The sequence below is a fragment of the Lissotriton vulgaris genome, chromosome 11, assembly GCF_964263255.1.
Source record: "Lissotriton vulgaris chromosome 11, aLisVul1.2, whole genome shotgun sequence".
Taxonomy (NCBI): Eukaryota; Metazoa; Chordata; class Amphibia; order Caudata; family Salamandridae; genus Lissotriton; species Lissotriton vulgaris.
The window spans coordinates 960,162,526-960,189,160 of NC_141699.1; the positions used below are offsets into that span (position 1 = coordinate 960,162,526).

The window sequence follows — 26,635 nt, forward strand, 5'->3', positions numbered from 1 at the left end:
CATAAAATTTGTCAACAACCGGTTCATCACATCCATACACACCAAAGAAACTGATCGCAACAACTATCTACATTTTCGTAGTTTCCATCAACCTAGCTTGAAACGCCACTTACCCTACTCTCAACTATTACGTGCAAAAAGAATAGCTTCAACGGAAGAACTATACTTAAAAGACAGCCACAAAATCATGTTAAAATTCCAACAACGAGGTTACCCCAATCAATGGATTAAAACTGCTGAAGAAAGAGCTATGTGCCTTAACAGAGAAGACCTATTGAAAGCAAAAACTCCAAATCCTGAAGATGAGAATCGTTCCGTCTTTGTATCTAAATTCTCTTTACAATCCAAGAAAATTAAAGAGGTGATTCGCAAACACTGGCCAATGCTGAATCTAGAAAAAGATTTCAATAAAATTTTTGAGAAACCGCCCATTTTTGCATACCAACGCTCCAGAAACATACAATCTTTGGTAAAACAACCTACCTTGAGAAACACGACTACCCACAAGGGGACCATCCCCTGTCACAATTGTGGACATTGTAACAGCATCATACCTGGACATACACTTAACCACCCTACGAAAGGTACACCCATTCATTTACAAGTAAATGCCACTTGTGATTCTACCAACGTTGTATATATGATAAACTGCCTGTGTGGCCTCCCATATGTGGGAAAAACAGAGCGGAAAATCAAAATTAGACTTAATGAACATCGAAGTAACATTCGGACTAAGAATATGAAGTCATGTTTGGCTGCACATTTTGTTTCTCAAGCTAACAACCCCAGTCAAATTCGATATTTAATCTTGGAGATCGTTAACAAGGTTCCCCACAGAGACAATAATAAACATTTGCTACAACGGGAACTACATTGGATTTACTACTTACAAGCCCTTCAACCCAAAGGGTTAAATGACAGAATAGAACTCAGTTGTCATCTTTGAACATTACATCATGCTGTTATTTGACATATGATCTATCTTATAGCTGTGTATAGGACAGAATTTCGATTCTCCTCTTGCAAAGTTTACTTGTTTTCTTACACTTTTGTGTGTGCTCAATACTTTCTCTTCCACTTATTTCAGTGTTACTTCATTCGTAACTATTATTGTTTCATTGTACCAGTTTTTTGATTTGTCTTGTCTTCTTTCTATGTTACATCGATTCTCTCTGACTTTATACTGTGTTCATTCTTTCGTTACCTTGCAATTTTGATTACTTCAGTTTTTCCCTCTTTCATTTATCACGTTTGTCAGCATATGCTGTACTCTGTTAATTAGTTTTATGCATTTCCACTTGTTCACGTTTCGAGACTACATTTTCTACTGTTTGAGTCCTACTTTGCACTCTACCACTTTCTTTCATTGCCGCGCTACCAAGAGTCCTACCTCTATTTTGTATTTCTGTTTATGTGGTAGCCTGTGCGCATACTCGGCGTCTTCCGGGTTCTGACTCGGATATACCTTTGCAGTACATGCCCGTTCTTGGTGACGGGTACGTTTTTCTTCATTCTGTGTGTTCCCGTGATTCTGGTGGCGGTTCTCCCGTCTTTTTTACGAGACTGTCTCACTCTGTTTTGAATGTGGAGATAGTTTGAGCTTGGTGACTTTCAAATTTGATCGCGATTTTCTTGGGTACCGTCATTTTTTTCTTCTGACATTCGATCTTACTGGTTACCATACACATCATTTCTGTGGTGTTTTTGCAGCATCTACTGCATATTTATCCTCAGCTTTTCTGATTTCTTCACGGTGTTTTCATGATTCTCATGTTTCATTTTCTTCTGACGCATGTTCGTATTCATTCTCAACACGTTTATGTCTTTTCAACCTCGTTTGAGCAGTTTCTTTTGATGGTTATAATTCGGTTCTGGGGCATTACTTTGGTGCTCTTCCACTTGTATTTTCCTTCACATGTTTTGCGTAGATAAATTTTGTGTGTGTCATATGGTTCCTGTTCAGCAGACACCTACAATATGGTTCATTTTTTCTTTCTAGAAAAAATCCCCCTGAAGAAGTGCTATCTTAGCACGAAATGCATTGGGGTTTCCATGTCATCTTAAACTGATCATTTGCTATGAATTGCTATGGATTTTTGATTAAGAGTATAATCATATGAAGAAATATGTACCTACGAACATTGTTTTTTGGACCAATTCAAAAATACATGGATGAATAAATATTCTTGAAATTTTGAATACTAAGTGAATTACTTTCAAGTTAACCTGTAGCCACGCACCTGCCGTGCAACAAGAGTGCTCAGGGCAGTTCTTACCTGTCGTAAGACTTTCCATTTTCCATGCTTGAACATTAAAATGATAAACTGTGTTCAATACTAATGCAAGATGGCCCACCCTCAGTTATGTTTCATTTTATATGCTACTGCAAACACATGGGCCTTGGCCTTAACGAATCGCAAACGGACATTTTGCATCTTTTGGGATGTATGTGAAATTAGCAAAATAAGGAATCGCAAAAATGTGCGATTCCTTATTTTGCTTAAGCATTTAAGGAATCGCAATTTTGCGATTCCTTAAATGCCATGTATGAAGCTTTTTTAATTTGCGAATTCAGGTTAAGGAATCGCAAATTAACACCGACTTGAGGTTCGTATTAATTTGCGAAATCCTTTCAAAAACCAAAATTTGGCAATTTTGAGGGTGGCATGTATGTGCGCCATATGCACACACATGTAAGTTTCAGGGGTGCAGCAGGGTGTCCCTGAGACACCCCTGCACCCTTGCAATAATTCTCAAATTGCGAATTCGCAATTTGAGAATTATTTCGCAATCATTCCTATGGGCCTCCTGGACCATAAGAATGAATGGGAAATTATTCCTTATTTGCGAATTCGCAACTTGCAAATTCGCAAATTAGGAATAATAAGGAATCGCAAAAAAATAGCGATTTAAAACATACATCCCATTTTGTGATTTCTTAATAGCGATTCGGTAAAAATTGCTATTAAGAAATCGCAAATAGGAACGATAGTACATCTAGGCCATGGCCTCCACAGTTAGAAGACAACAGGTTTTCTTTTCCCTTTTTTTGTTTTTCTGATTTATCTTGCATATGCTAGTGATTCTATGTGTTTTATTGTGTTTGTGTAAGTGAGTGAATGAGTCAGTGGGTGGATGAATAGATGCACAAGCTCAAGGATCAGTGACAGAGTGTCTGAGTGATGACATTGATTGCCTAAACCCACCAATGACTGGAGAAGTACTGTCATTTATAACCCAGACTATAGGCGTTTCCATTGGTTGTTATGAATCTTTTTTCCGACATTTAAACATCTGCCTAAGTGAGTAAAATAACATGTAATCTTTCATTAGAGGTATAATAAAAACGGAAGTAATTTTAATGCCACTGTAGCACATTTCATAGCAGATAGAATCCTACTGACCGAATGAACCTCTTTTAGAGGCATGAAAGCATTTTTAACTTTTGACTACGAGTTGATGGGGTATTTAGCTGCAACTGAACTGAGGAGAAAAAGTCAAAGAAGGACTTCTCTCCTTTGCTGTATGAGATGTCAATGTAAATATAATGATTCCCTCTGGGGAGATGGGTTATCAGTCACCTATATTTTTGTTTTGCTTTATTGCCCTGAGTGGTTTTGCACCTACATGCCCAACTGTGCATTGCCTGTATTGCTAAGAGTAGCATGCTCTGAGGCAGCTCCAACTGTCCAGCATATGCCATGTGCAGCCCCTTGCCCACTGACGAATGCCATGACAGCGGGCACCTCAATTCTCAACCATCATGGCCAAAGGACTGGATGGCCAGGAAACACTTATATAGACCCATCTGAATGCACATGTAACTTTTACCTCTGTCACTTGAGCAATAGTGTGCAAAGCTGCTAAGTTTATTTGCAGTCTTTGCGAAGGTCTGTGGAATGTTTTGCAAAGGGACAAGGTTGTGAATTTGTTTCCTATTCCCTTATACTCGCACATCATGACTTTTGCCACAATTTGCAATGTGCATATCCCAACTTAACAATAACAAAATGATTCTTTGAAAAATATGTATTTCGTGGAAAGCAAAGGACCTGATTACTTGTTTGGTGGATGGGATACTCTGTCACAAACATGAAGGAAATCCTGTCCGCCGTATTTCAAGTTCTATTGGAAATAATTGAATTGTAATTTGGCGGGTGGGATAACCGACACATTTCTGACGGTGTAAGCCTGTTCACCAAACTCGTAATCAGTTCCCTTTGCTGTGCAAGGCCAGTTTGCATATAAAACCTCTACAGAGGGTAAATTTACAGAGAAGAACAATCTGCAAACCGTAGCCTTTGTGCATAGAAAAGCTTTGCAAAAGTTAAATTTGCAGAGAAATATCCAGTATACATTTTCCAGGCTTACTGGACAGGGTTGTATGATAGTGGAAAAGATCGCTCAATGCAGAAAGTGTTTGGCTAGGGCATGGGTGAATTTGGAATCTCTGCAACCTTTGTGAAGGTTGAAAATTGAGCACTTCACTGATGAAAAAATAATATTTTCGCCTAAAGCACAAACTAGTGTAGTAAATATCACTGAATAGGAACCAGGGCCGGACTGGGAACCAAAACCGGCCCTAGCAAAGTGCTCCGCTGGCCCCCCCCCCCCTTCCCCACTCGAGAGGGTTGTGGGGGCCGCCGAGCTCTTTGCCGGGGTCGGTTTTCGGCCGAATTTGTTACAGGGCCGATTTTGCAGCTATGCTGCAAAAACGCCCTGTAACAAAAACGGCCCCCAAGGGCCCAAAACTAGCCCCCACCCGTGCGGTGCATCAGGGGATTGCCCGGTGCCCGCTACGGCCAGTCCGGCACTGATAGGAACATTTTTTCTATGCCTTCATGTCACACATCAGGCCACAGAGACTCAAGAGGTATCCGAGAAATAATCAGAAACCTAATACCTGTTGGGTGCATCTAAGAAAGTCCATTGATCTAAGAAGACTAAGACACTTGATAGCAAATACTTTCAGGCAAAAACTCCAGGATTGGAAACAGTGCCCATAATGACATAGAGTGAGATGACCACCCTTAGCTTGCCATAGCCAATGGTACCCAACATAACAACAATATCACTAGAGGTTTGAGAGGATCATACTTACGTCTATCCCGACATGGATGGCCAAAAGAGATTGCCAGATTCACCTAACAACCATTATCATAAATGTGAAGTTCATCCAAGTAACTGGAAAGGATACAGACACAGGGGAGTGTGTGGCCCTGGTGCTACTAGAACTATCTGCAGCATTTGATACAGTCTCAGATACAATCTTGCTGACTAGATTAGGGGAAGTGGGGATCTGTGGCCAATACTGCAGGGGTGTAAATCATATCTACCGGGCAGATGCCAGGAGATTCATTTGTCATCTTTTCTTTTTTTTATGTTTTTTTTTATTAAACAGTTCAACCACATTACAGCAAATTAAGTACAGTCAGGCTGGCACCTCCAGTACAAAGACAAATCACTCATACAAAATGAATTGACAGATTTTACATATGACAAATCGGGGGTTTCAGGAGCCTCCGGTTCACAATGACAACTTGGCGGGAGACAAATATCGCCCCTATAACTGTTCCACGCTCCCCAGATCCTACCCCACTTCCCGGGGCATCCTCTTGCTATGAAGACTGACTTTTCTCAAAACATGCACCAGTCTAGGTCTTCCTTCCTCTTCCCCACCCGGGGTGGTCGACTGTCTCCCCACAGTTGTGCAATATTGCGTTTCGCTCCTATGTAAGCTAGAGTCGCCCACTGTGTGGTATATGCATTAAGATCTGAGGGTTCCCAGGCATTCAATAGGCACCTGCGTGCCTCCGGTTGCAGATTCACCCCTAATGCAGCCCGCAATATGCCATGGATATCTGCCTAATATTTTTCTATCTGCCGACAGTTCCAGAGTATGTGCATAAACGTAGCTACCTCCCCACATCCCCGTCTGCACTCGTCACTCTCTGCTCGCCCCATGTCTACCAGGCCCGGACCCGTGACATAAACTCTGTGTAGGATTTTAAGCTGCACTAGCCGCAGCCAGGCTGGAATGGCTACCACTCTTGGGGAGGAGATCGCCACCTGCCAATCCTCATCGTCCAGCTCTAGACCGTCGCCCATCCTTTTCTCTCTCAGCCCCTGTAAAGGATCTTCCATGTTATTAATGAGCTTCCTATAAATGAGTGAAATAGTTTTTTCTGGGAGATGCCCGTCAAGCACCCTATCCTCAATGGGGGAGGCCTCCGGGAGCGACGTGCCCACCGGCACCCGAGTTAACAGTGCGTGGCGGATTTGCAGGTAGCGGAAATGTTCGGTATCTGCCAATTTATATTGTGCTTGCAGTGCCGCGAATGAATGTATCGTGCCCTCTCCCCAGACGATGTCCCATTTATCAAACTCCTTAGTTTTCCAGAGGCTGCCCAATCTCTCAGAGTTCCACAGTGGCGTAGCGAGCGTCAGCTTATGATCCCACTGCAGGTGTTTGGTCACCACGTGCCACACTTGCACAGCGTGGGCCGTAGGCCCAGTCAGAGAGTATCTACGCGGCTTTGCATACAGCGCTTTAATAGAATCCCCTCCAGGGAGTATCCATCTGCCCATTGCATAACCAGGGTCGTCTGGTTGCCTAATGATCCCATGGTTAATCGCCGCCAGTTGAGACACCCAATAATACTTCTTCACGTCTAGTAGACTAATTCCTCCATCATGCCAGTTGAGAGTGTGTTTGGTGAACGCAATACCTAGCCCACCTTCCCACAACAGCTGTATCTGAAGACTCTCAATATCTTTTAAATCGGAAGCGGGCACAGGATCCATCGTGTTTTGTAGCGCATAAAGAATGCGTGGGAGCGCCATCATTTTAAACAGGACTGCCCTACCCAACATCGACAAAGGGAGAGCTCTCCAGTGCGCAACATCACTCTTGAGTCTTTGCAGGGGTGGATCAAGATTCCTTGCATATCGGAGCGCAGGATCCAGGGTTATATATATTCTGAGGTAACAGAACCCGTCAGACACCACTCGAACCGGGCAACCTCTGGGTATCACTGGCGGTGCCCCACTTACAACATAAACCACAGACTTAAGCCAATTAAAGGTGAAACCAGAATATCTCCCATGAATCGCCATCACATCCAGTAGGCAACTCAAGGAGCCCCTGGAGTTGGTGAGGTATAGCAGGATATCGTCCGCATATAGCAACACCTTGTCCTCCCAGCCAGGAGACCATTTCATTCCACGGATATCCCTGTCCTGCCTGATCCATGCAGCCAGCGGCTTCACTGCCAGGGCAACAGGAGTGGAGACAGGGGCTACCCCTGCCGGGTGCCCCTGCTGAGGGGAAAGTCAAGGGATTTGCGGTTATTGACCACCACCCGGGCTATCGGATCAGAGTACAAAAGCCAAATCCACCCACAATATTCTTCCCCAAAGCCCAACTTGGCTAAGACTGCGAATAAGTAGGGCCATTCAGACACTATTACGGCCGGTTCCAGTATGGTGGGCACTCTTCGCAGCACACCGTGGAGTCTCCACAGGTTAAGGGCTGTATTTCGGTAAGGCATAAACCCCGATTGGTCGGGGTGAATCAGAGTAGTAATTACTTTAATCAGTCGCATCGCCAGTAGCTAGGCGAGGACCTTAGGTTCCACGTTTAATAATGATATTAGTCGATAGGAGGCACAGCTCGTTCTTGACTTGCCATCTTTGTAGATCACCACTATATTTGCCACCCGTTCATCATACGGCAGCTGCCCCCTCTCCCTACTTTCCAATAACATAGACCGGAAATGGGGGGCCAGTCTGTTGGAGTTCAGCTTACATAGCTCGACTGGAATCCCGTTGGGCCCGTGGCTTTGCCCGAATTGACTCCCCGGATCGCCTGTGCCACCTCGTCAACAGGGATGGGATAATCCAGGTATTCTCTGTCTGCATCTGAGAGAGTGGGGAGCTGTATATCCCTCAGTAATTCTGCATTTTCTGCTTTCGCGTATTTGGCAGTTGTAGAATAAACAGAGCGATAATGGGAAGCAAAAGTGTAGGCTATGGCCTGCGGATCTGTAACCGGAGCCAGACCCGGACCCTCTACTTCAGGTACCACTCGGGACGCCCATTCCTGCCTGTCAAGTGACGCTATCAACCTTCCCGCCTTATCCCCAAGCTCATAGATTCTGCTCTGAACATCCCTGCTCTGGGCCTTGGCCCTTTCCCTTGCTATGCCGAGAAACTCATCCTGCTTCAACCGCACTAAATGGAGCCCCTCTGGGGTGTGCACCCTGGCCAATTCCTCCTCTGCCTTCACGACTTCCTCCTCCGCTTTTTCAAGTTCAGCCACTCTCTTCTTCTTTTTCCCTGCTATCACGGACAGAGCCTCCCCTCGGATCACCGTCTTATAGGCTTCCCATACCGTCTGGGGGGACTCCATCGAGATTACATTTTCCTGGAAATAGTGGTATGTGGCCTTGATCAACTTGCTGTGGGTCTGTGGGTCCTTCAAATACCACGGGTTAATGGGTGCCATCCTACCTTCATTTGCTTATTCCCACTCCATCTGGACCCAAACAGGGGAGTGATTGGAGATCCCTCACCCCAAATGACGGATGTCATGAATAACGTGGGCCTGCGCTCCCGGGACCAGGCTATAGTCAATTCTAGACAAGCTGTGGTGGGCCCCCGACACATGCGTGTATTGCGTTTTCCCAGGGTTATGCAGCTGCCACCCATCCACCAGACCCATAGTGTCTACAATTTCAGGAAGCCATTTCAGGGCCGGCCGAAGCGTCTGCGGAGGATGTCGATCTTCCTCTCTGGACATGACAGCATTGAAATCTTGCCCCCACACTAGAATGCCCACCGGAAGGGCGAGAAAGGCCGCTCTGAGGTCCTTAAAAGTGTCTGCTTGTAGGCCGAGGGGGATGTGTATCGAAAAGAAAGTGGCGACCTTCCCTTCCCAGAGACTGGAGACACCAATATATCTCCCCCGTCTATCCGCCCACGTGTTTTGTATCGTGAAGGGGAATGAATTCTTAATCAGTATCCCGACCTCCCCTCACTCCTGAGGTGAAACCCGCAAGTGCTACCAGTTTAACCCCCGTATGAAGCGCCATACATCTGTGCCCCACCAAGCGCGTCTCCTGCAAAAGGATCACGTTGGAGGCATGTCTCCTGCTGAATTGACTAACCATACCTCTCTTTAGTTTGTCACCCAAGCCGTTCACATTCCAGGTAAGCACCTTCACCCCTGACTTCCTCCTATCAAGTGACATCTTACCCCCGCAACAGAGTGCCCAGCCCGGTATCACTACTCCACATGGTCGAGGAAGACAAACAACCAAATATCGCAAACATCAACACAAAAAACAATCCCCCCTACTCCCCTCCCCTCACCCTGCACCCCTGCACATGGCATTTGCCCATCCCCAACTAGCAGAGTGCCTGTCGCCCTACGCACAACAACTACTACTACTATGTTACTAAAGGTAGTAAGGTGGACAGAAAACGACTCTCCTGCCCCCACCCCCTCAACCCCTTTGCAACCAAATACTATTGTCCCTCCGAGCCCTCATAGTCCGAGACAACTCCCATCCCCCGGAGAGCAAGGCTTCAGCCCGGTGGCGCCACTGGTCCCCAATACCTGACAAAGTACATATATTCCTGGAGAGTGGATGCCGGACTCATTCTTGTTCCGCGATTGCCTGTTCACCAGACCGGTCTCGGGGCCCGAGTCGTCAGGGGGGTGGTTATCAATCCAGTCAGTCACAAGGTCAGGGTTATCAAAGAACCAGGCCTCCACCCTCAGCCGCGCCAGGAACATCATGGCATATTTCAACCCCCTGTCTCTTAGCTTCTTCTTGACTGCCAGAAAGTTACATTGTTGCTTCTGCACCGCCTGCGTGAAATCCGGGAAGAAGTAGAGGGCGGCGTTTTCATAGTGTAGGGGGCCCCTTGACCTAGCAGCCTGCAAGATGGTGTCTCTGTCCCTGAAGTTCAGGACCCTGGTGATCATGGGGCACGGGGTGCGCCGGGTTTCGGTCTCTCACCCGGGACCCTGTGAGCGCGCTCAATGGTAAATAAGTTACCCAGTCCTTTGGGCCTGAGATCCTCAACAAATAAGCCAGGGACTGGACCTTCTGACTTCTCCGACACCCCCAAAATACGGATGTTGTTTCGCCGAGCCCTTCCTTCATATTCATCCAGCTTGCGTTCAGCCAGTTCATGAGAAGATTTGAGCTCGCCCATTTCGTGTTGCAGCTGCACCAGGTCATCCACCAGAATGGCCGTCTTGATAGCAAGCAACTTGAACTTCTCTTTAACTTTGGTAAGGTCAGCTCGTATGAGATTGACTTCGATTGCTACTGTGTCCAGCTTCGATTCCAACGTCTCCATTTGCTGTCACAGGGAGGACTTGACCCGGTCTATGGCGGCCATGACATCATGCAGTGTGAACTCCGCCGCCGTGCCCGAGGGGTCCCCGTCGGTCGCTGCGGAGGCCCTCGAGTCAGACAGGGAGCCCCTCGGCATCGTGTACCGGTCCAATTTATTTGATTGTTTCGGTTTCGGTCCCCTCGGCCCCCTGGAGGAATGCCGCTCTCCATCTTGCTTAGTCGTCATAGTAAGCTCCACTCGCCACCTATTCCGGTGTCAGATCCAGTTGTGGTCGCTGAACAGTCCAGACGGTCTACACTCCGGGCTCCTCACTCCAACTGTCAGCGCCCCATGGAGAACCTGCATGTATCCTGTCAGGGGAACCCCCAATCGACCTACTGCTACAACTCAGGGCCAACAGTCACTTGCTCCCCGAGTCTGTCACACACTTTGCTGGAGCCACCCCTCACTCAGCTTCACACCACTTCACAGCGCCGGACGCCACATCTGTACCACTGGCCACAACTTGGATGGGGGTCTGTGCCCACACCCCCCTGAGAGCATTCGAAGCCGATCCTTAGGGTAAAGAAGGTCACCACAGGGGGGGTCACATCAAGCGCAGGGTCCTTCCCTGCTCCTTCTTGTGCATCACAGATATGTATCACCCCCGCTGATCCGGCCTCCCATCTGCAGGCAGGTGAAACAATAGAGAAGGGGGGCCCAGAGCGACCCCGCTCCCCAACTCACCCCCAGCTGCTTTCAATGTCCGTCTCCGCCGATTCTGGGCACCGCCTGCATTTGGGCAGCAGATCCGCGGGCCTCCGAGGCCCAAACAGCTGTTCCCTCATGCTATGCGAATAGGAGGAGGGGGCGCCTCACCTTGCATATTCCCCCATATCTTGCCGTCGCAGCTCAGTCTTTGCCGCCGCCCACAACTGTTCGCCAATGAGGGGACCCGACCGTCCGCTTCCGTTCCGGGTCCCCGCTGTTGTTGCACTGGGCCATGGCCCTCCTCAGGACTCCAGTCCTGGGCCTCTGGGCCTGCACAGCCCCAGATTCACAGAGGCCGTAGCTTCGGCCCCCAGTGTCCCCGAGAACCCAAAGTGGGCCCCAGGCACTCCGCTCGTCCTCCTGTCGCTAATTCCAGGCTCGGAAGGCAGGATTAATTACAGGATATCGGGGCCAGCGGACGGATTTGGCAGAGCCGAGAGCTCACGCGGCCATCTTCCTCAGGCGCATAGCTCCTCCCCTCCATTTGTCATCTTTTCAATCTAAATTCAAGGCATTGAATCAGGAAGTCCTCAGGGTCTGCACTCAACCACTCTCTTTATAAACTTTATATACGTCCACAGGCCAAATGTAAAATATAATTAGGCATGAGCTGTATGAATTATGCAGACAATACCCAACTGGTAATTTCTATGGATAGTTCGGATGCAGCTCCCTTTGATACTTTTCATCAGTGTATGTCAGCAGTTATCATTTGGTTAAGGCAAAAAAAACTATCAAATTTAACGCAGACAAAAAAAGATGCTGCGGTTCACTAACAATAGTTCTGTTAATCTGTTTCCCTTTGCTGTTTGGCCTTATTCCTGGACCAATGTCCCTTCCTGGCTGAGACTGGAAAGAATGTTGGCTTGGTTTTGGATACAACTCTGTCCCTATTGAAACAAATCAACCATCTCTCTGCTACCTGTCTTTTTCTGCTCCTACCGCTGAGCAACATTCTGCCACGTATCCCATTCTGTCTGAGCCCGGAGGTGGACAAGGTGACCATTCTGAATCGACTAGACTATTGCAATGCTCTTTTCCTTGGCTCTTCCACCAGTAGTTGCACAAGGCTCCAGCGTCAACAGAATTTGACAGACAATTTAGCATTAGGTTTATCACACTATGCCTCTGTGTCTGCCATGCTGGATTCTTTATACTGGTATTAAGAGGATTACTTTTGAACCTTTATGCAGTGTACACAGAGACTCCTATGATATGGGGCCTAACTACCTCAAGAAGAAATGCATCCACTACTTCCCAAGTCAAAATTTAAGATCCACTGCAGCCTCCCTAGTGGTGGGGCCTAGGTTCAAGATTAAACGCCTTGGAGGTAGGTCGCTTACTCTCACAGCTGTCAAGCTATGGAATTCACCTCCAGTCACTTTGGGCAAAACTAGGGATCTTCTGTGCTTTTGCAAGGCTTTATTTGGAATAGTTTCTCATTCATCACTTTTTTATGTTGGTCTATTCTCCCTCCAGCGCCCCAACACCTATTCAGGTAGTAGAGAGCTCTAAAAACTTTTAAAATAACATATGATTAGCATATCCACTGCTGCTACAATCACTGTATGTTGCTTTAAATCTACATGAACTAAATTTTGAGAAAAATATTGAATGACAGAAATATTGTGCCTTAAAGATCAATTCAAAAATATTGTGCTTTAGCATGTATATTTTCTTTTATTAACTCCAATGGAGTCATATTTAATACATAATATTCTGGTACCATATGCAATTAGCACTGAGCTCGTGAGTAACGGAAGCTCAACTCGGGTGTTGACTCACCTATCTTATAAGTGGATTCAGTACTTCACTTGCATGTTGAACTCAGTATGAGGAAACCTTGCCTCATCTTTGCACCCAATGTGGACCACGCCCATGACTTAATCTGTAAAAGAATATGTCCCGTGGCCCAAAGAATTGCTCAGAACCTTTTGTGCTATTCACTCTCTTGCTCAAAGTCTGCTGTGGAAAAAAAACTGCTACTCCCACAAAGTGAGTGCCAGTTGGTCCCACCTGTAACCACCGGCTCATTTTAAACACTGGCCATACATGGATCATACAAAAGTCTATAGTACTAGTTATTACCATCTGTATACCTTACGACCAACGCCCTACTTATCCATACCAGAGTATGTTCGATTGCTTACAAAGTAGGAAGTTGGCCAATTCTAATGTTTTGAAAGCAAGTTTAAATCTCTTTGCACAGATTTAACCCCTTCTGCACTGCATTTAACACAAATAAAAAATGAAGCAACTGGGGAGGCAGTAAAAAAATGCACAGGGAATATGTGTTTCTTTTCAAACAGCCTGACAATAAATTGGTACTTCAGAGCGTGTTGCTATGTAACATTCATTCCTGTGATGCTAGAGCATCTTTGCTTGCAAAGAAATACAAGTAATTTCCTCACTGTGAAAAAACTATTATTCTGTCTGTACTCTGTTGCCAAGGGCAGTGTTCTTTGAAGAGTGTGTGCTCTGCAAGGCCAGCGGAGGCATGGCCTTGGCCTGTGCTCAAATCCTGCTTTCTAACATCTGGGAAGAAACCACACGAGGTCCTATACATAAATAAAAAGAGCTTTTAACTCATCAGACAGCTCTTTACTATAGATTTGCCTCCCGCTATAAATGTTTAAGCTGATTCTACTCACTATAAGTACAAACAAATACTATAACTACAAAACCCAGAGGACAGAAAATACATTAGATGTCTGAAAGCAAACCTAGAAGGCCTTCAAGAACCTCTATCAATAATAGATGTTCACAATATTGATTTGAGATGCTATTCCAGCTGGAAATTGAGTTTCTACTATTAATACGATAATGATGAGCCGCCATTTTGTATAGGACTTAATAGCCACCAACATTCAAATTAGTTTTAGACTGTGGGTTTTCAGTGCTCTTAGAAGATACTAGGTTGGTAGCAGTGGCTACAGCAATCTGTTACAATAGATTAAACATCAAAATAGGCAGTCGCTGTTCATAACTACAGAAGAGGCATTTAAATGCCAACTTGAGACCATGGGCCTTAATATGACTGTTCCCATTAATTACAATGTGTTCATCACTCCTGTTACCGCACATACCACATTTAGTACACTGCGGCTAACACCTGACACCCACAGTTTTTCTCCATCAATTTCATCGTCACACTTGCCAATATTTATTGACAGAAATATAACCAATTATTAGCAGGGCATGTGGATTTCATTGCCTTGTGTATCAAAATCAGTATGCTGTCATTATCAGACCCAGCGGAGTTGAATTTTATTGCATTGATCAGGGTTCTCCACAGTCGGTCCTAGAGGGCCGGATCTATGCCAGATTTTTAGCATATCCAGATTTAGATAAATGTAGCTATCTTAAAATCTGGCATGGAACTGGTCCTCCAGGACTGACATTGGAGAACCCTAAAATTGATAAATAAATTTCATCCCAAACACTGGAACACTCATAATAAGGGCCCATGGGTATGATTGTCTTCAATGACTGTTACATGTTATGAAGATGTGTTTCTGGAGAGTGAAGAATATCAACTCCTTTTAAAATCAATACCATCAGACCATATATTTGATCTTAACAGGATCAATCAGCAAAGACAATTTCTTTGTAACCTACTGGAGTATATGTCAAAATATTGAAGTCCAAAATATCTACCTACAAAATTATCAGGTCTGCAATATCCACTAACACAATATTGTGGAGATAAGCATTTGTGGGTAGGTATCGATTCACTATTCTATTCATTGGGTGATTAAAAAGGAGTATTACTGCATTGGAAACTAAGGTGGTCACCTGTACCCTGGGGGTGGTTCACTAACTTGCTGGGTGGCAAAGATCATGCGTCCTACCAATTCAGAAGGGATCCTCTCACACATCTAGATATCCATGTCAGTTTGGTGTAGATCTTTCTTGATGAAACTGATCACACCTGCACCTAAGGAACACTTTCTGCAAAAATGTAATGCCAAGAGGAATATTTTCTGATTTTCAGAAACAAGTGCCCAAAACGTGATTTTTTTTTTAATGAAATAGAAAATGTATCTGATGCACTGGGCATTGTATGTATGTACATCTGGAAAATGTTCTAATGTTCCTGTTCGCAACCACCAATGGTTTACATGGCAGTTACAAACAGCAATAAAGGTTATCAAACGGCCAACAGGAGGGCCTTCCGTCATCCAATAACACGCACCCTGTTGTGAATGGGACACCAACTAAAGATGGCAGTTGTCAGAGCCAGATAAGGTTCTGTCATCAGAAAGGAAGCAGTTCCCTTACCTTACAATTCAGTGGAGGAACCACAGAATTGGTAAAAGGGGTGTTCTTTGATTTTTGGCAGATACCCCACATTCACCAATGCCTAGATTACCCAGTAAGTATGGATTGTTGAATTCTGACTTTGGTTGTGCAGACTCTAGGAATTTAGCATAAAATTGTGTAAATACAAAAAAAACAGACTATTTCTTGAGAAAGTTGCTAAGCTTTCTAGTTTATGAAACGTTATTGACAAACTTTTGAACTGATTTGAAGGTTCAGATGAAGAGTTGTTATAGGTCTCATTTAGAGTTTGACAGGGATTCAACAGTTCCCCACAGGGTGGAGGAAATAACTTTAGCTCCCTTGGCGGGCAAATCTTTGCTAGATTTTACAGATCCCGTCTGCCTGGCAAAGGCTTTATGCCTTCAGATGAGCTGCAGAGCTATCACGCTTTTCCAGGTAGTCATGAACAGAACAAAGCACATTGGACCATCTACTCTAAACAACAGTTCTTAGACCAACGACCTCATCTCTCTTGGGCCATCAGCCTAAGGTTTCCAGCAGGGGTACCACCAGCAGAAACATAAAGAGCTGTACAACTCTAATTACAGATGAGAGTCTGTCAGTTTGGTGGACAGAGTACTCCGCCACCTATCCACCAAACCCTACTAAACCCCTTCATGCTTTCATTACTTTCAGAAAATCAAATAACACTAAGTAAGCAAATGAGTCTCAGGTATACACATTATAAAAAGACAACATAAAGCTAAACGCTATAATTTGGTCTAACACACATAAAAACACTGATATTTCATTTGTTATAATTTGACATGGGGCAATATAAAATTTGTTTGATTAGGAAAACATTGATATTCGTGGTGGGAGAAGTCTATCCTCCACATAATTCCGACAGACTTGATTTGAGAAATTACATTAGCATTAACCATGCAAAATGATGCAGTAGAGGAAAACATTCACCTCTATTGGTCTTGTACATGTGAACATATTATTATCCAGGAAAGTAACGTGTTTCCTAACCAGATGCTGAATAATAGGCCCACACTCAATTTTGAGATGTAAAATTACTTTCAAGATTGATCTTGTTAGGTGGAAATGACAGAAGATGCTGAGAGAAAGATAACAGGCAACAAAACCAAACTCAAAAACAAATGTATCACCAGAAAACAATAGTATTATATACCAGTAAATACCAGAATTGTCCTAGTTTGACATTCTATCAAGGACTGGATTTTGAGACTTGAGACTTGCTCAATGAATGGCATGTAACTCTTGATTGAAGGTGAAGATTAATAAAGAAGTTATTAGAAAGGCGCCAAACTCCCCATGAGATCAGGAAGGAGGAAATAGCCATTACATTATCCTCAAGTAGCCTGTGTGGAAGTTCTCCACACAAGAAGCAACAATGTAGGGCAAAACTAGGAGCAATTAACAAAATATGGGATGAAATTAATGAAATATAAATGTTGCAACACATCAGTTACTTCTAAATACCTCAATACTTGAATAAAACAGGGCCTGATATCACGGGAAAAGACTCTACTTATTCTTGCATTGGGGTCCTATGATAGAATTCTCTGTTAAGACCACAGTCTTGGAAGGTGCAGACTATAAGGCACATTTCCAAAATCTCATGGCATCAGTTTGGCACACAAAGAAGAAGCTGGAGTTTGACATCCCAAGTCCAGTGCCAAACTCCAGAATCCTGGTGCTGCTCTTCTCATCATACGCTCCTTTAGCTTTACGGAACATCCCTCTGAGTGAGAAAACCCCAGAGCTATCTAAGCAGTGAGTACACTTGAGCATGGGCTGAGTACAAATTCCACAAATGTGCTGCTTGATTGCACAATGAGCGCAAACATTTCTGCTGAATGCTTGCAATTGCTGGTAAACTCTTATCATTCCTGTTCAACAAGGATATCAAGCCCAACTTACATGGGTGACCTGGTAAAAGAATGTGCTGTTTCTAGCAACTTGTGTTCTTAAAATCTCATATTCCATTTCAGCGCTAACTCAAATATCCTTTGCCAAAACAGTGAAGAAAATGGGATCATGATAAGGCCTGTGGAATACACATGGATGGTTTACGGACCTTGTGCCGAATTACAGAAAGTCCCCTGGGGGTGCAACAGGCGTTAGCGCCCGCTTTGTGCACCCCGGGGCAATTTACTATTACAGAAGGGGTTGCAGACACTTGTGCAGCCCCTTCTGTAATACCGATAGCGCTGGTGCACATAAAGCGCCAGTGCTATCTGCAGGGGGCGTTCCTCATTTGCGTGGGGGTGTGCCCCATGCAAACGAGGGAATGCCTTTGCCTTTGCGCCCGTGCTGCACTACAGATGCCTGGATGGATGGATTTAGGCCCAGGTCTCTGTACTGGGGTGAATGTATGACATTGTTCTGCATTCTGTCCATCAACTGTGGTTTTTGCATTTGTCACCCCGAGTGGGATGGGTATGCTCAGACGTGAGTCCCATGCTCTCCACACCACTGGATTCAAGCAAGCCGGGCTAAAGACGGCTGGAATGCCAGAAACCGGTCCTCGGAAGCTTGTTTCCGGTCCAGGTAAGGCATGGCTTGGCAGTTCGGGCTGGACTGTTCCCATGAGGCACAGGGTCAGACTGATTTGCATGTCTGAACTGGGGTGGTGTGGAGTGCAAAAAAACGATGGATTTAGGCCCAGATCTCTGTACTGGGGTGAATATATGACATTGTTCTGCATTCTGTCCATCAACTGTGGTTTTTGCACTACAGACTCAGGCACAAAGGCAAAGAGACCTTCAGGAGGTGCCCTGAGAGTGCGCCATCTACAAGGTGGAGGACTGTGAGTGCGCCCACTGATGAGAGCCCTCTGGAGGGGGGAGGACCCCCAGACATCCCTTAGGGATCTCTAATCTCCTTCAAAAGTACAGGCGGGTTGTCGTCTGCACTGTGAAAACACAGAGCAGCTGTAAATCTACCTCTCTATTTTTCTCAGAAATGTGTGACCCCCAGAGCAGCACAAGTTTCCCCTTGCCCTGAGGGCAGCGCATTCATGGTTATAGGGCCCATTAACACTGTTTGCACAGGGCACACCTTTTTAAAGATGCTCCCGCCGCTGGTGCCGGAAACCAGGGTTCGAGCCTCAAGGTCGCGTCCACATCCTGTGATTCTGGGCATATCACTTAATCTCCCGGTGCCTGAATGTGTAATGTAAATACGGTGCTCATGTAAAACGCTCCAATACCTTCGGGTGGGAAACAGCCATTACAACGCAGGCTTTACACCGCGCTACCATTACGACGCAGCAATCACAACGCAAGTCGTTACAACGACTTGCGCTGGATGGCGCTATATACTAAGGAATAGCATGATTTACTATTCCAACACCTTCCCTACTGTTACGTGGGCTGGAGTTGGAATAGTAAATTATACTATTCCTATATCCAGCGTCTCCAGCGCAAGTCGTTGTAACGACTTGCGTTGTGATGGCTGCGTCGTAATGGTAGCGCGGTGTTAAAGCCCGAGTTGTAATGACATACATCCCCTTCGGGCCGAGTTCGCGCTATATAAAATATGCAAAAAAAAACAAAAAACAATGAAAATGAGCATTTACCATAATACAGCCTCAGGTCTTAAACCACTCTTAACCATGCAGTTCGGAGTCTTAAATGGTTACACATTTTGTTCAAATATACCCGTACTCTTCTAAATCCTCTAAGGAGCTACTGTACCAGAATTACCTATTGACATCATTGGCAAAGGTCTCTGAGCACTGAAGATGAATTTAGTACACAAATACCTAGTTGTATGAGTGTAAAATTCTTGTTTGGTATTCATAAAATATGAACGTATTAAGTGTGAGCAAATCTGTGTTATAGATTTTGGATGGTTGGGGTACCAGCCGCAGTACATGAACATCAACAAACTTGCAAGTTTGTGGCTATTAATAAACCTCCCACTTGGGGTATAGATAGAAATGTAAACCTCTGAAGGACAGATGAAAGACCATTCTTAGGGGGTCATTAGGATCGCAGACGGACTTGAGTCCGTCCGCGGCCCCTGAGGAGGAGGGAACGTCCGCAGGGGCTGCGGCGTTCCCGCCGAGTAGATTAGGATGTGACCGCCAGGGTGGCGGTCACATCCTCTATCTTTAACATTGCGGCGGGTGCAGCTTCAAGCTGCACCCGCCGCAAGGTTAAAAATGCATACATCGCATTTGCATGCACAAAGCAGCAGGCACTGCGCAGTGCCTGCCGCTTTGTGCACGCAAATGCAGGGGGGTACCATAGGTACCCCCCATGTGCACCCCCACCCCCCCTTCACCCAGGGGGCCCGCAACGGGCCCCCGAAGTGAAAGTCCGTAAGCTTTTCCACGGCGGAAAAGCCGCCGTGGGAAAGCATGTATTCACCACCATCCTAATATGGCTGGCGGTGTCTGATAGACACCGCCAGCCATGTTAGAGCTTTTCCGCCGCGGTCGGAAGGTGACCGCGGCGGAAAAGCTGCGGACGCAATTCCAGACCCACCAGTCATCCTAATTTGGCGGTGGGTCTTTGGAGGCTCCGCAGCGGTTTTTCCGCATCCTGGAGGATGCGGAAAAACCGCTATCATAATCGGCCCCCATGTTGGGAGTAAGAAGGGAACGGCCACAAAACTGGTTGGAATGCAAGAGAAGGGTTTTCTCCATAGTGAAAACATCATGGTCAGAATCTTGTTGTGGGTATTGCAGTTCGATTCTGCTATTAGGTGCAAGAAACGTTTTGAATCACCGAACCAGATGCACTTTATACAAAACTTTGCACTGCACGTATGTTACAAATATCAGAAAAAAAGTGTTCCCCTAGAGTTGGATTCAGTCTTGTGTATGTGTATGGAGTGTAGTTCTTTTGTCTATTTTCTGATCGTTTTACATTGGCATTCTGGGAGATTGCTCCAGATGCAAAGAGAAATAAGATTTTGTGGCGATTTTTAATTTTTTTATCCCTTCGAAAGGGGAATATTTGTAATATGAAGTTATATATTTGGTACACCATTTTTATAAATATTTTAATTAACTATGCTCTAGTAAACTTACTTACTTACTGTTCGGTTCTAACCTCGCAGTCTGTCCACAGTCAGAGCCACTGACGAATCCCAACTCTAAATATGTCTCAAAATTAAGTAGCCCATTAGCTGGTAGGCCACATGCCACACAGCAGTCTTCTATCAACAAACTGTAAATAGAGTCCTGAATACACTGGAAAAATGTACAAATGACAAAGACTATCTATGAGTTTTTATCAAGCAAAACAAATGTTTCATTTGAACTTGTACTCTTCATTAGGCTGATGTACATCCGTTAGGAACTGTCTCTTGAATAAAGAGCAGATGATTGATTTGGGCTGCACCTTTACTGTTAAACTGGCTTGGTGATTAACAAAACATTGATTTATGAACAGATTAAACAGGGGGTGTCTGCAGCCTTTATGAAAGCATTGCAGACTAAGAGATACCCAATTCCCCAAATGAATGAAGTAATGCATATACTAAATAGTTTGTACTCTGTCTCTTTGATATCAGATACATATATTGATTCCTTTGTGCTGTTTCTCTAACAGGCATTCTTGTTTTCATATTTACAGAGCTGAAACCGAAAGAGGACTTTCTAGAAAACATATAATTGAAGGTGCGTATTGCCATGTATTTTAATTTACTTTCATTTTCAAAATGTCTCTATATAGCTTGCATCAGTGGAAATGCTAGAATTATATGCAATAACTATGATCATGATGGCATACACCGCGGCAGCTCCTCCATAATGGTGGAGGAATGTTGCCCCATTGGCTTAGATGCAAAGCAACAATTGATGGACAGAATGTAGAACAATGTCATACATTCACCCCAGTACTGAGATCTGGGCCTTAATCCATCGTTTTTTTTGCACTCCACACCACCCCAGTTCAGACATGGCCATATGCAAATCAGCCTTGACCCTGTGCCTCATGGGAACAGTTCGGCCCGAACTGCCAAGCCATGTCTTTCCTGGACCGGAATCGAGCATCCTAGGACCGGTTTCTGGCTATCAGCCGTCTTCAGCCAGGATAGCTTGACTCCAGTGGTGTGGAGAGCATGGGACTCACGTCTGAGCATACCCATCCCACTCAGGGTGACGAAATGCAAAACAACAGTTGATGGATAGAATGTAGAACAATGTCATACATTCACCCCAGTACAGAGATCTGGGCCTTAATCCATCGTTTTTTTGCAATCCACACCACCCCAGTTCAAACATGGCCATATGCAATACAGCCTTGACCCTGTGCCTCATGGGAACAGTCCAGCCCGAACTGCCAAGCCATGTCTTTCCTGGACCGGAATCAAGCATCCTAGGACTGGTTTCTGGCTATCAGCCGTCTTCAGCCAGGATAGCTTGACTCCAGTGGTGTGGAGAGCATGGGACTCACATCTGAGCATACCCATCCCAATCGGGGTGACAAAATGCAAAACAACAGTTGATGGACAGAATGTAGAACAATGTCATACATTCACCCCAGTACAGAGATCTGGGCCTTAATCCATCGTTTTTTTGCACTCCACACCACCCCAGTTCAGACATGGCCATATGCAAATCAGCCTTGACCCAGTGCCTCATGGGAAGAGTCCAGCCCGAACTGCCAAGCCATGTCTTTCCTGGACCGGAATCAAGCATCCTAGGTCCGGTTTCTGGCTATCGGCCATCTTCAGCCAGGATAGCTTGACTCCAGTGGTGTGGAGAGCATGGGACTCATGTCTGAGCATACCCATCCCACTCGGGGTGACAAAATGCAAAACAACAGTTGATGGACAGAATGTAGAACAATGTCATACATTCACCCCAGTACAGAGATCTGGGCCTTAATCCATCGTTTTTTTGCACTCCACACCACCCCAGTTCAGACATGGCCATATGCAAATCAGCCTTGACCCTGTGCCTCATGGGAACAGTCCAGCCCGAACTGCCAAGCCATGTCTTTCCTGGACCGGAATCAAGCATCCTAGGACCGGTTCCTGGCTATCAGCCGTCTTCAGCCAGGATAGCTTGACTCCAGTGGTATGGAGAGCATGGGACTCACGTCTGAGCATACCCATCCCACTCGGGGTGACGAAATGCAAAACAACAGTTGATGGACAGAATGTAGAACAATGTCATACATTCACCCCAGTACAGAGATCTGGGCCTTAATCCATCGTTTTTTGCACTCCACACCACCCCAGTTCAGACATGGCCATATGCAAATCAGCCTTGACCCTGTGCCTCATGGGATCAGCCCAGCCCGAACTACCAAGCCATGTCTTTCCTGGACCGGAATCAAGCATCCTAGGACTGGTTTCTGGCTATCAGCCGTCTTCAGCCAGGATAGCTTGACTCCAGTGGTGTGGAGAGCATGGGACTCACGTCTGAGCATACCCATCCCACTTGGGGTGACAAAATGCAAAACATCCATCATCCCCTTTTGTATCTCTTTGTTCGCTCTAAGTTGGCAGGGTATGCTCAGACGTGAGTCCCTTGCTCACTTGGCCACTGGATTCAAGATAGCCTGGCTGATGAGGATTATGAATCCGAAACCGGTCTCAGGATGCTTGTTTCCGGTCCAGGGAAGACATGGCTTGGCAGTTCGGGCTGGACTGTTCCCATGAGGCACAGGGTCAGACTGATTTGCATATGGCCATGTCTGAACTGGGGTGGCTGAGTGAGCTAAAGAATGGTGATGGATTAAACCCAGATCAGTTGACTGGGGGTGAGTGTTTGATTTGTTCAAACGCTCCGTCCTTCATCCCCTTTTGTATCCCATTGGCTTAGAGGCAGCAGGTGAAAAAAAAAAGGATATTTTACTATTGTTTTATTTTTTACCTGCTGGCTAAGCCAGAATATGCAGTATGCAGGTAGGACTTGGGGGGGGGGGGGGAAATGGTTCCTGCATTGTAAATGCGCATGTGTGCTTGGCAGGCCGTCTCAGGTCGGCCAAACACACATGTGCTCTTATGTTTCTCCAGCCAAGCTGTATTGAGCAGCTGAGCTGGAGAAACAGCACAGACTCCCTGTCCCGATTGGAATGTCAAAACAGCCTGCTCAGGCAAATCCCTGCACTGCTCTCATGCTTGAGAGCAGGGCAGAGATTGCACAGGGGTCTCTAATGCTGGCCCTGGGGCTGCTGTGACCCAGGAAGCATTGAAGCACGTTAGCGTGAGGTGGCAGAAGCAGCATCAGGTACTTTTTAAATTTATTTTATTAAACACGCGCTCACCCCCACAAACCCCCCCTTCACCCCTGCTCCCTCCACCCGCCCATCACTGTTTACATGCATCGACCTCCACTCGGCATACAGAATAAAACCAGGCAATCCTTTATTTGATTTCTGAAAAGCTCATTCTTACTCTGTCTCGCTCACACACACTGACACTCAAGATGGCCGAAATCTGTGTGGAGACACAAGGTGCAGAATTAATGATTCCTGATGGTATCTCCACACCACTTTCAAGCCATCACATGTTTAACCCCTTGTGTGCTCATGACAAGCTCAGCTCGTCATGAGTCACAGTGGAGCTGTGCTCATGACGAGCTGAGCTCGTCATAACGGCTGCGGCCCGCCCACGGGTGGCTAATTCCTCGCCTGTGCGGGAGAATTAATGAGTGGGCGGGTCTGTGATGAGCTCAGCTCTTCATGAGCACAGCTCCACTGTTAGTCATGACGAGCTGAGCTCGTCATGAGCACAGCTGGGCCGCGGACCGCCCTGCCCGCCCCCCCCACACCGTGGGGGAAGTACCCCAGCTGCCAAGGGGTTAAGGCCTCAGAAGGGGAGAATAACATGCAGCTCATGGAATGACTGGGTAAACAATACAGACTTTTTCACATTCCGAAAACTTTACAACAGTTATTTCTCACCTTCCCTGAGCAAGTTGAAACTGTCTGTGGAAACTTCTGTGGTATAACCTCATGGGTTTCTGCCCCCCGGATATGCAGGAACACTGTCCACTCATTATCACCCAGGGCGGTATCCCCCCTCCCACCCTGGAATACCACAGCTCCTTAATCAGGACCTTAGCCTTTGAAGTGGCCTTAGTGAAGCATGAGTGCAACATAAGTACAAGCATAGCATAGCATCTTGTTCCTTTCTTCACTCCCCCATACACTCTTTCCTTTCTTCACCTCCCCTTCTCTTTCATACCCCCTCAGTCCTCTTCTGTTTCCCCACAGCAGTTTGAGGTGGTGTTGTGACAACATACAATCTATGCAAGCAATCAACAGGTCATGACAATATGATCCCCTCTACTCTCTTTCCTGAACACTACTTTTCTCTTTTCTTTCACCATGCTCCCCCACATGTTCCCTCTCTGTTCCAACACTGTACTTTAAAATAACTCCAAGGAAGTATATATGTTCTGCAAGCAACCAATATCACAACATCATTTTGACTTCTTTCCTTTCCCCTCTATCCTCCTTCTCTGAGTCTTGTGTCCTGCCTTCCTCTCATGGTCCTCCTTTCTTCTTCAGTTACACTGAGTGCTTTACAGTGACCTAAAGGGGAAATACATCATGCAACCAACATCAACCATAGCATGAATTTATATGTTATAAGAGATCCCTCATGCTGTTTCTATAGCATCCCTGCTCCACGGTTATATCACCAGGTTCCACCCCCACTCGTCATAGAGCCTTTGTGCTTTACATAATTATATCAACTGGTTCCATTCTGTGAGTCTGTTCCACAAACTGCCCTTTGTATTACGTTTCATAATACTGTAGTAGTACTTCGAAACTTACTAGAAAGTGACTTTCACAAACTGCACTTTTGTAAGAACTTGGGGCCATATGTATCGAGGACTAATGCGTTCGCAAACGCCAAAATTCACAGAATTTCGGCATTTTCCAACGCATTAGTGCTCAATGGTATGTATGAATGAAAACTGCGTGCAAAATAAGGAATCGCAAAATTTGCGATTCCTTATTTTGCAATTGCATTTAAGAAATCGCAAATTTTGCGATTCCTTAAATGCAATGTAAGAAGCAAAAAAAAAATGCAAATTGACCTCAAGGAATCGCAAATTACCACCAACTTCAAGTTGGTGGTAATTTGCGAATTTCTTGAAAAATTCACTTTTTTGCATTTTTCAAAGTGCAATGTGAAGCACATACATGCCCTTAGGGCATGTATGTGCGCCACATGTGCACCCAGGCTAATTTCAGGGGTGCACCAGGGTGTCCTTTGGACACCCTTGCACCCTTGAAATTATTCTCAATTTACGATTCTCAAATTGCGAATCGCAAATTGAGAATAACTTTCCATTCATTCCTATGGGCCTCCCATAGAAATGAATGGGAAAGTATTCCTTAATTGCGATTCGCAATTTGCTAATCGCAATTAAGGAATACTAAGAAATCGCTGAAAAATTGCGATTTTGTACATACATCCCTATTTGCGATTCTCAAATAGCGATTTCTAAAAAATCGCTATTTGAGAATCGCAAATCAGGTTGTTGATACATATGGCCCTTACTCTTTTGAGTACGTTTGCTACTTTTTCAGTGTTCACAAACTGCACTTTTGTAGGAACTTCTACTTTTGTAATAAGTCCCTACCTCCATTATTTTCTATGGGAGGGTGTAGCAATAACAGAGGTTGGTCATGTTTAGTGCTGGACTTACTACAAAAATGTACGTTTTCTACAAAAGTGCGGTCTGTGGATACCGAAAAGTATTAAACGCGCTCAAAAATATAAGTTGCCTATGTGAATCAGGCCCAAGCAATTCATACTTGTTCTTTGCCTCACACAGTGTTATGACCAGGTGCCCAAAAAGCTTTCCATGCCAGTTTTCTGTTTACACATGGATGCCCCCAAGTTCCACCCACGCTATTGCTACAAGCTCTCTGCTCTACACAATTGTATCACAAGGGACCATCCCTGCTCTTCATACCGCTCTCTGTCTTACATAATGATAGGAGAAGGTGCTGATCAAGCTGTTCATACTTGTCCTCTGCCCCACACAATGATAATTCCAGGTTCCACCCCTGCTGTTCCTACAAAGTCTCTCTCTTACATAATGATATCACCAGGGCTCCCTTTGGTGTCCATAAAGGCTCTCTCAAAGCCAACACACCGATGATGTACATAAGGTTTTCTATTAGAAGAACATCACGTGGTATCTCGACCACCAATAACGCTCCTCCAATGATGTTCATACGGTGTCTCACCTTCACCCATGAATTTATTATTTATGCATTTATATATTTAGCTG

At 45.3% G+C, this 26,635-nt stretch overlaps 1 protein-coding gene across 1 annotated transcript in view; it reads left to right on the top strand.

The window, feature by feature from the left end:
* The window catches only part of KCNAB1 (potassium voltage-gated channel subfamily A regulatory beta subunit 1), a 756,359-nt gene that overhangs the window by 552,416 nt on the left and 177,308 nt on the right, over nt 1-26,635 (top strand). The window contains exon 7 of the mRNA XM_086944907.1: nt 21,003-21,046. Coding sequence (XP_086801033.1) covers nt 21,003-21,046 — 44 coding nt within the window. The remainder of the gene's footprint in view (nt 1-21,002; nt 21,047-26,635) is intronic.